This window comes from Anopheles coluzzii, chromosome 2 (genome assembly GCF_943734685.1).
Source record: "Anopheles coluzzii chromosome 2, AcolN3, whole genome shotgun sequence".
In the NCBI taxonomy this organism is placed as follows: domain Eukaryota; kingdom Metazoa; phylum Arthropoda; class Insecta; order Diptera; family Culicidae; genus Anopheles; species Anopheles coluzzii.
The window spans coordinates 41,127,525-41,138,192 of record NC_064670.1 but is presented as its reverse complement, the minus strand read 5'-3'; the positions used below and the strand labels follow the sequence as shown (position 1 = coordinate 41,138,192).

At 47.7% G+C, this 10,668-nt stretch overlaps 2 protein-coding genes across 9 annotated transcripts in view; both read right to left on the bottom strand.

The window, feature by feature from the left end:
* Positions 1-186: 186 nt before the first annotated feature.
* On the bottom strand, positions 187-1,220 carry LOC120951714 (uncharacterized). Its single transcript, XM_040370572.2, has 2 exons — positions 748-1,220; positions 187-689 (listed from the first exon to the last, which is right to left on the bottom strand). Exons 1-2 carry the CDS (start codon positions 1,051-1,053, stop codon positions 249-251), a joined length of 747 nt encoding a protein of 248 aa, XP_040226506.2. The 5' UTR covers positions 1,054-1,220; the 3' UTR covers positions 187-248.
* Positions 1,221-3,664: 2,444 nt separating this feature from the next.
* Positions 3,665-10,668, bottom strand: part of LOC120948371 (ABC transporter G family member 23) — a 188,339-nt gene continuing 181,335 nt past the window's right edge. For all 8 annotated transcript variants that reach the window (XM_049606647.1, XM_049606646.1, XM_049606642.1 and 5 more), the window contains 9 exons: positions 8,646-8,764; positions 8,372-8,567; positions 8,076-8,277; positions 7,825-7,976; positions 7,610-7,754; positions 7,434-7,520; positions 6,935-7,325; positions 6,611-6,860; positions 3,665-6,518 (listed from right to left, as the gene is read on the bottom strand). In XM_049606647.1, the coding sequence (XP_049462604.1) occupies positions 5,951-6,518; positions 6,611-6,860; positions 6,935-7,325; positions 7,434-7,520; positions 7,610-7,754; positions 7,825-7,976; positions 8,076-8,277; positions 8,372-8,567; positions 8,646-8,764 (2,110 nt within the window). In that variant the 3' untranslated portion in view covers positions 3,665-5,950. The remainder of the gene's footprint in view (positions 6,519-6,610; positions 6,861-6,934; positions 7,326-7,433; positions 7,521-7,609; positions 7,755-7,824; positions 7,977-8,075; positions 8,278-8,371; positions 8,568-8,645; positions 8,765-10,668) is intronic.

Sequence of the window (10,668 nt, the reverse complement as noted above, 5' to 3'; positions counted from 1 at the left end):
TTCTCGTTCAGTGAAATATTTCACTTACAATTCAAATTCTAGCTGGGCCACGTGCTACGGCCGAAATGTGTCGATGTAATGGGGTGTAATTCTTCCTTGTTTATTGAAAATGCTTAAAATATAATGTGACTTTTTTTTAAAAAAGTGAGTAATTCACTCCACTCACTTGAGTAATTCCCTCACTAATTCACTCACTTGAGTAATTCCTCCAAAAATGAGAGTTAATTCACCGAGCTCGCAACATCGAGCTAGCAAATGGAATTCCCGAACGTTGACTGATCGAGCATCGTTCGTGACGTGCAGAACGCATCTCCAACGGCTACTTTCATCGGAAACGAAACGATACGTACGTCACCGGTCGTTGAAATTTGGAGCGAGTTCGATCCCGTCCTTCCGGTTGTGCCAGCAGGCACGTTTAGCGGCTGCTGTAGCTGGCCCGTGATCGGGTTGTACGGATCGCATCTAGCCCTGGCCAGAATGCAGGACGTTGTGTTGACGTAGAACCCGACTCGCTGTGCCTCCACATTCAGGTCTCGATTGACGAGCGTTTGCAGAATGCACTGGTTGATCAGCATGTTCCCATTTATCCTTCTAATGCACTGGACGAACTCGCAATGCCCGGAATAGCAATCGACAGTGGTGCCGCTGGTGGGCGAAACGATTACGGGACGCGATCCAGTAACGATGCCCTGCAAAGCAGAAGACACATTTAGCTGACTTACGATGGTGAATGACATATTTTCTTACCGCCAGATTCGTTGCACAGGTGGCATAGCTCGTGTTGATGAGATACAGCGAAGCACACTGGCTGATGGCGGCCAGCTGCGTTGGTCCGGCAGCGAGCGACCCTGCCCTAAAGAAGCATCCGTAGCAGGCGTCCCGCGTGGTCACAGTGGACGTTTGTGTAGTGTTGCAGAGCAGATTAAACAGCGAGAGCAGCCGTTTGTCGTTCGCTGGACACAGTGGCCACGGGTTGACAAATTTAAAGCCCAAAAGATGCACCACCGCGAGACAGTGCACCAGCAGTAGCAGTACCGTCGGTAGACGCCACATTTTTGACCGTGCGCACTTGGAAAAGTGTCAACTGAAACTACAATGGAGCGGGTCAATCGGCGGGTCCAACGCTCTCTTTGGGAGATGGCTCGTGGTGATAAATGGCAATAAATTTACTCAGTCAACCAGGTGGAACTGATGGTCATTTGCGCGCCTGCCAGAACGCTTAAAGCCTGTGCGCGGTAGTGAATAGTTTTCTTGTATATAATTTTTGTTGTTACATTTAAAACGCACAATGCACGTAATAATGGAGAAAGTTTAGCTTTCACTGATCAGAACAAAAAAAAAATAGTTAAATAATGCGGAACACGAAAACAGTCGCACTAGAAGCGTTATTTGAATAACCTGCTAGGGTAAAGTAGTAGTACTCTGACGGCGTGGAAAATTCTCCATAGCTCTAGCACTCGATTGAAGTTAAAATTTGTGGAGTTGAAGAAATTGTCATGCATTGATACACTTTGCTCAATCGGTACTAGTATTCTAAGTAGGTAGGCATATTATTATTTTTGTACCACAATTTATCGTTGGAATCCAATAAGATGTGTGCAAATGAGCTTTTCCCATTGTTTAAATTTAACGCTCTATAGCAGACATGTAAAACATACGGCCGGCGAAAGCTTAAAACAGAAGCAGAAATGATTTTACCCACTTTCCCACTTTTTGAAATTCCACTTTCTTCGCTTTATTGATGGAGATGCTCTTTAGCTATGGCGGAGTGTCTCTATTCCTTAACAAAATGGCTAGTCAATATTGGTCGATGTAGTGCTAAAAGTATGAGGTATGGTTTGCGTTTACCGTTGTCAAAGGGCTGCACTTCGCATTTGCAATTCGTGTGCCTATTATATGACTTTAGTTCCAAATATATATAGAATGGATTTAATTGGTTTTTAAATACCGGTCTGATTTTTTGCACTCGCATAGCCGAAGAGTATCCTCATCGAAGTGTCAAGACGAAATATAAGGTTTAAAGAACTGTAATCGCCAAAGATCACACATATCCGGAATAATGCATAAGCATTATAATATTTCAGAGTTGAGGTGATCGCCACTGACAGTGTGAATTAATATCAAGTTTAGCATAATTTTATTTCCAATTTTTTTTAAAACCGTATTGAAACCGTAGGATATTTTTTCTATATTATCAAAGAATATAGAATATATGGTGAAGATTTAAACATGAAAAAATTGTGTTGGAGGCTACGCAAAATGTTGATTTGATTCTAGGTAAAAGGAAAGGTGTAAAAAAAGACTGTAGCCAGGAACCGAGCATCCTGGGGAACGATTGTTGACCGGACCATGTTAGGTCGATGTGCTTTATCGTGAGCAGGCCAGCAAGAGCGAGAATCCCAATATCTGATAGGTCTCGCTTCACCTGATCCAGCCATCTAGTTCGCTGTGCTCCCCTGTGCCTTATGCCGAACTGGGGATCGTTGACGAATACCTTCTTGGTGGTGGATTAATCCGGCATCCTCATAACATACCCTAGCCTTCGTATCCTGCCAGCCTTTGCCACCGTCAGGATGCTCGATTCGCTGTACAGCTCAGCGGGCTCTTGGTTCATATTTCTCTTTCGAACTCCATGCTCGAACACACCGCCAAAGATGGTCCGGGGGATGCGTCGCTCAAACACGCCCAGAGCGTTTGCATCCTCCACTCGGATGATCCAGGACTCGTGTCCATAGAGCGTCCGGTGGTGCTCTCAATCAATGAGCAATATATCTCACATTTCGTGCTGGCTTGAAGTCTTCTGGATCTCAGCAATCGGTGAAGCCCATAGTATGCCCGATTCCCCTGAACAATGCATCTCCGGATTTCGCTGCTGATGTCGTTGTCCGAAGTAACGACCGTCACGAGATAGCAAAACTCCAGCTTGGTAGCTGCCGACCAAATTTGTAGCAAGGGGCGCAAGTCTGCAGAACAGGATCTGGGACAGAATCTTGTAGGCGGCATTCAGGACTGTGATGGATCGGAAATTCGAGCAATTCAGCCTGTCGCCCTTTTTGTAGACTGGGTGAATAACAGCTCGCTTCCACTCCTTCGGTAGTTCCTCCTACTCCCAGACTTTCACGATCAGCTGATGCATTTCGACGGTAAGTCTCTCCGGCCCCATCTTGAAGAGTTCGGCCGCCGAACCATCGCTGCCGGCAGACTTATTGGTCTTAAGCTGCTTGATGACGCTGGCAATCTCATCCAGAGATGGCGGGGGCACCTCGTCGTCTGCACCGATGCTGTCGCTGTTGTTACTGCTGTGCGGCTGCTGTGGTGGTTGCCTTGTTCTGCCACTTGCGCCAGCCTCTCCTTCCTCTGCTCCATTCAGATTTCCTTCGTAGTAGCACTTCCATGTTTCGATCACAACCCCGCTCGTCCGTAAGAAGATTTCCTTCCGCATCCCGGCACATTGGGGGTTTAAGAGCAAACCCGCTCCGTGCCTCCTTCAATCTCCTGTAGAACAAGCGGGTGTCCCCCGACTGAGAAAGCTGCTCCAGCAGCTGTTCGTCTGACTCTTCAAAACGGCGCAAGGATTCTAGATTTTTTATATTTCACAAAAAGGAATATTTTTTTACAACTGTCATCGATTCAAACTCATCTTCTATCAAAAAACGCAATAAAATTCATTTTTATGTATTTATTATTATTATTGACATTCATTTTTTTTCCTCCACAGATACAGTTGAACACCACCGGGACCGGTGGGCGGTGTTGCTTCTATTGCTGTTGCTCCTTACGATTTTTACGTTACTTCAAAAACAACGCGTACCGCCCCAATTTGTATAGACCTGTTCGCTGCGTCGATATATTGTTTTCTTCTTCTAACCCACCCAATTGGTATATCGTTATTGTGTGTATTTTTTTTTAATCTTGTCTGTCATACACGCCGTCAGCGAATTCAAGTCTACTCTTAACAGTAAGGATAAGAGCACGTAAGTCCAACACAGGATGGATAAGAAACCTGGTACTAGAAAAAAGTGTATATTTAATATTAGTTCGTTGTTCGTGTTTTATGTGTGTCTCCGTGTAAGTGTTGTGTGTGTGTATGTTTGTGTAGATTTCCTTGTTCCATTTTAATTGTCCCACCCATACGTAAATGTATTACATAAGATATATGCGCTGTTGTTATGTTGCCCTCACAAAGTTGTTCGCGACCTGCGACCACCGCAGAGCCGTCCTTTCGATAAGGTAAGAATCTCGGGCAGCAGCCGCAGGCCGAAGCATCGCTCATATGCATTTAATATTAATATAAAAGAAATGGAAAAAGAAGCTACATTTCCCCGGGTGCCTTCTTTCCTACTTTGTTACCCTACGCCCAAATGTACACGCCAAGCCACCCTGCCGGGAAGGGTGTCGTCATTGCATTTGCCACCGGCATATGGTTTTTGCTTGGCAACTCAATTCTCAAGCCACCGTACCGTAGCTCACGTACCGGAAATTGGGAAAATCGTTTAAATTTATTGCTTTGCTTACGATCGATCGGGGCCAAAAGAAAAGGGGAGGAAGTGTGCAAGACCGATTTAATATATAGAAACGGGAATTAATATAGACGGCACGCACAACTCCCAGCGCAAAGTATACAAACACATTCACCCGTGTGGTCTACTATTCGGAAACATAAATTTCACATAAATTTGTTCAAAAGTATGCAATGAGTTGGTTTGAATTGAAGGCCTTTTCTTTACTTTTTCTACCACCTCTTCGAGATAAGGTGAAAACCCCCCGTGGAAAACAAAGTTTTCCAAAAATTTGACAGAAAAAACGGACAAACTATCAAATGTGTGTATGTGTTTGTATCTGTTGCGTATTTGTGAGTGTTTGCCAGTGTGTGTGTGGGTGTTTGTGTGTAAACCGATCGTTTTGGGATATCTTCCATTTTACACCATATAAGATTAATACAAAATACTCTGGTATGATGATACATATTATAATAAAAAAAAATATATAGCTTTTGCTCATTGCTTTACAATCACAGTTCACATTGACGCGTTCGTGTATAATGTTTCGTTGTTTCCTTATTTTGTTGCTGTTGCTTTGTTCGTTGTTGCTGTTTTTGTTGTTGTATCTGTGTACTTGTCACTTTATCCCAAATTTTCGTCTCAAAAACTAAACCCCCACCCTATTTACTCATACAATATTAATAGCCACACGAACACGGTTCTCAATCTCCATGTTTATACGCCCGCCCGGTTCACGCACACACATGCATACATATTACCCATACACGCGCAGTTCCCATGCATCCCAGCTAGTGTAGTGTAGATCACGATCACTCAAAATCCCACGCATCCCACGCCGACCGGATCGCAAATATACTTCTTTATATACCGATATTCGATTATGTCTTACATAAGGGGTGGGGTGGCCGGCAGCCAATAGACAGCGTGCCGGCACCGCACACGCATTAGAATATTCCAGCTCACGCCCCACTCGTGCGAGCGATCGCAACCAGAGGTAGCTGGAAATTCTCACTAAACAATAGTATGTGTGTTTGTGTGTTTGTGTGTGTTTGTTTGTTGTTGTGTGGGTGTAGGAAGGGACCAAAGCGATACCAGTAGTAAAGCGCTAGTGTGAAAAACGATTAACTAAAAAAAACAGAGGGTAACAGTATGAAAGTCCAATACGTACAATTGAGCAAATTCAAATTGTGTGTTTGTGTTTGTGTGTTGTTTTTAAAAGCACCACCCTGTAATTCATGCTCGGTGATGCTTTCTGGTAGTTTTTTTTTCCTCTTCCTCTCTATTTCGCACACATCCCACGATCGTTTGATCGTTCGGATGCTGACCATCCATATCGATCGGGACTGTCGGGTTTGCTCCCTCCGTAGCACACGCTAAAACAACAACACGCTGCAAACGGCAGGTGCAAACGGAAACGTTGCACGCGCTCGTCGCTTGCCTCGCGCCGCTTAGCCGCGCTTGAACTTCAGCACCAGCATCGTGATGACGAGGAACAGCGCAATCCAGGCGATCGTCGAAACGAAGCCCATATACACGTCCGGCTCCATTATGCTCCAGCCGCGGGCCAGTATCGAGCGGAGGGACGTGGTGGCCAGCGTCAGTGGCAGGCAGAGCGAAACGTACCGCAGCACGAGCGGCATGCCCTCGATCGGCCAGATCACGCCGGACAGCAGCAGCGTCGGGTAGAACGACCCGAGGGCGAGCTGGATAGCGTTGCGCTCCAGCTCGCAGATGGCCGAAATGACGAACCCGAAGCACATACCGCACAGACCCTGCAGGATGGTCAGCACCACGATCCAGCCGATCTCGCCGTTGTTCGTCACGCCGAACACGACGATCATGAAGATCAGCACGAGCGCGGTCTGGCCGCACATCACCACGAACTGGGTGATGACGTGCGAGAACAGGATTTCGCTCGGCGTCACACCGGCAACCCACGATCGATCCAGCAAACCCTCGGTACGCTCGATGATCAGCGCGGAGGACGTCAGTGCCACGGCCAGGAAGAACACGATACTGTGGAAAGAGGGCGGGATCGGGTGGTTACGTTAAGCATACACGGCGATTGCACACTTCCGGGTGCATCCGGGTGGGGCAGAAACACTCACGTCAAAATGACTCCTGGTGCGACGAAATCAGTGAACGACGGATCGTTGGTACCGTAGATCGGAGCCTTGAACTGGATCGGAACATCGCCAAGCTTCGGATTGTTGTCGCACACTCGCAGCAGCTGCTGGGCAAACTCCCGATACGCGACCTGCAGGTCGCGGTTCAGCATGATGCCGATCTGCTGGTTGGACATGTCGAGCCACACGCGAATTTCCGACTGGTCCAGCGTCTCGTCGTCAGCATCGCGTCCTGTAAAAGCAAATCCAATTAGTACAGTGCAGTAAATCCTTCCCCTACTTGACGCCCTTCTCGTCGAGACCTACCGAGAGCGATACGCGCCACAAGTGCATCGGTAAAGTTGTCCGTAAAGTACAGTGCGCCCCAAGCGTTGCCGTCCCGCACCGCACCGAGCGCCGAGTCCAGGTCCGAGTAGTATTCCTTCACGATCGTCGTGTTGAGGTGGCTCAGGTAGCGACAGGATAGGTTGGTAAAGCTGCACCCCGGATCGAACGCACAGTCCGCCCCGATGGTCGAGTTCATCTCACCGTTAACGATGGCCATTTTCAGGTTGGTAGGATCACGCCCGATCGCCAGACAGAACAGGATCACCTGCATGACGGGCAGGGCGAAGATGAACAGCATCACGCCCACGTTTCGCCACATGCGCAGGAAGTTCTTCACCAGCAGCGCACGAATCTTTCCCTTCGACGTAAACTTTGGTGGTTGGGGGGGGAGAAGTTCCGGGATGCGAAAAAAAAGATGGTGGAAAATACAAATAATTAACCAGTTTACGTGCGCGTTGCGGGTTAATGTACGACTTACGTTGGAACAACCCGAACATTCGGTGCAGTTATCGCACTCGACCGCTTGACTGATCGCACCGGGAGCAGATCCATTGAGTCCATTGATCTGTATGAGAAAGGAGAGATCGTTGGTTCATAAGTTACAGGAAACCAGATATCCTACAACGAAGAAAGAGAGCGAGAGAGTGTACTTACAGCAATGGTGGATCCGTTACTGTCACTGATGAGCACCTCCTTGCTCTGGTGGAAGTTAAGTCCGACGACACCACTTTCCTGGCTGACGTAGACTGGGTTGTCCTTTTTGTTGCCGAATGCCAGTGCCGACAGTGATATGTTGTTGCTGTACGATAAGAAACATTCGATTAGGTTAAATTACTTCATGATCTAACAAGCACACACTCATCACTTACCTGATGTTCAGCTCAGCTGGTGCCACATTGGCTTGGCCCTGTTTGCGTGACAGCTTCAGGAAGACATCCTCCAGGCTGCTGCAGCGATACATCGACAGCAGGCAGCTCGGTGACTCTTCCGCCAGCAGTCGACCCGATCGCATCAGACCGATCTGAAAAAGAGAAGATGTTGCGATTGAAGAATTGATCGTCCACAACACAGTCGAAGCCACATAGCGAAGCCGTTGAGGTCAAAGATCACCACTCCTTACCGTGTGTGCTTGTCGGGCTTCCTCGATGTAGTGCGTCGTAATGATGACGGTTTTCTGGCCGGCCTTGGTGATGTGTACCAGATGATTCCATATACTTTGTCTAAGTAGTGGATCCACACCGACGGTCGGTTCGTCGAGAATGAGCAGCTCCGGGTCGTGCATCAGGGCCACGGCGAACGATACACGACGCTGTTGGCCACCGCTTTGGGAAGGAAAAGAACCGCACACAAACACGCAGACAGGTTAGATTAGAGGGCCCTACTCTTATGCGCGCCACACAATGTCAGTCTACCTACCTCAAATTCTTCACCAACCGAGACTCTGATGGCAGATCGAGAAAGTTGAGCAGAAACTGTAATCGCTCGACGATCTCGGACGTGTGCATGCCAAAGATCCAGCCGAAGTACATCATCGTTTCGCGGATCGAGAATTCACCGTACAGAGCAATCTCCTGCGGCATGTATCCTACGCGGGCTCCAGGGACACCGGATCCTTTGGATGAGGAGAGCAAGAATTGGTAAGTTGGGGAAAGTTCCGAATGAAACGACTCTTGCTGATGCCACTACTTACCCTTTGTTCCCGGCTTTCCACCGAGGACCCATATTTCTCCTGAGTTTAGTCGCTTTCGTCCTACTATGCACGATAGAAGTGTCGTTTTACCGCAACCGGATGCTCCTAAAAGTCCATAACTGGATGGGTTGGGAAGAAAAAGTGTGTGCAAAAGAAGAGGTTTAATAAAAGCGAAGCTATTTTTAACAACGACACGTCAACGCTCGATTTGTTTATTAGTTAGATTCCACCGGCAACTGGTCCCGTCGTAAAGCGGAGCTAATTGTTTGCATAAAGTGTCGTGCTAAAGCACCTTCAGGCACCAGTTTGGCACAAGAAGCACAACGCACATCACAGGCAGCTTAACAACAACAACGAGCACGCCAACTGATCGATCCACGAATACGAGCGCGTACCAAATGAGCGCGTTCTATTCCGTACGCCCGCGATTCCATTCCGATCACGTGCCAACGATTTATGTGCGCCGTTGGACACCTCCAACTCCAACCCCACTGGAGGATATCCATTTGCGTTGGAGATGGCCTCCGTGCGACTGCTTAGGGCTACGAAATAAATAATCATTCTGGCCATCGTGGATGTGGAAGTGTGGACTCTTCGCTAGCGCAATGGTGAACGGTGGAATCGGACACACATTCCCTGACGCTTCGAGTGTAATAAAGCGCTGTAGCCGTGACGGTGGTGCAAATAAAAGTTGTGCCGCCGTTGTACCGATCCGGTCGAGATGTGCATCTAATGGACTTGCACTCGTCCCGAGATGGGGCGATGGGCGCGATCAAGCGACCAAACTCACCGGAAGGGAGCTCTGCTACAGCTTCTGGATGGCCATCAACCCTTCGGGCTGGACGGGCAAGAATGTGTCTTTGTCAGTTCGGGCCGGCATTGAAATGTATTGTCTGGCGATGGCGAGTCGTTTGATATGGCCGACAAAGTTTGGCTTTGCCCATGACTTATTGTTCATTTCTTTTAATTGCACAAATGAAGCGGTCTTGCCATACATATTGCTTACTTATTGTTTGGTTATGTGTCTGTGGTGTTTTTTTATGTCTCATGCTTACTTCGCGTTGCTGATAAGCCGTGCGAGTTAACCTGTCCCGTATGGTGATGCGTCCTTGCCGTGACCTTCCCAACAATAACAACAACAACGAAAAAAGGGATTCAGCCACCTTGACATTTAAAGTTTCAAATAACTTTTTTTTGTATTTGAAACCCCTCAAACAACTCCAGCATGCTCAGCTTTACTGCTGAAACGTGTCTTCGGGTGCTCAGCTCATCGAACAATGCTCCGGAAGCTAGTTCCGTCCAAGGACGAGTCTGGTACGCAACGAATCTCGAGTGATTGTTGCCTGGTTTCTGTAGAAGGGGGGGGGGCTGGGGAGGCGCGTTCACACTACACATATGAGGAAACGGAAACACCCCGGGCCCCCTGGGTCGGATGATTCCACTCGAACGAAACGACGAAGACAATGTGTGCACACATGTCATAAGTGAAATGAGCTCAAGCTTCATCATAAACCCGCCCGGGTGCACATGGCGTGAATGTGTGGCCGCCAAATCGTACCGTGGCAATTGTTATTAAATCATAAAACCGGGCGGTGGAAGAGAAGCAAGCACAAACAAAAGATATTCAAGTACATATTCCGTGACCGATTGCTTTCCTGCTTTCAAGTTTGCGAGGAGAAAAAAGGCTGTGAGCATTCATTCTTTAGTAAACCTTTGAAGTGCATTAAAGAAGAGTCCATTTGCGGTGTATTTTATTGTATCAAAGAATCTAGATATTCACCTAGAATATGATAACCCTCCCATAACCCTTCAGCTGTGGTATAATTGGCCATGAATTACATCAATTACCTCTGCGAACAAACGATGATCATGCAATTGCCAATGGGTCGCGCATTCCACGCGCATTAGCCACGGTGCATTTCATACTGCCTCACAATAGCGAGCGATGCTGGTGCATGTTGATGTAAATAGTCAACTGTCAACGCCTGTACCGGAACTGACCCTTGCACATTCGACCCACCCG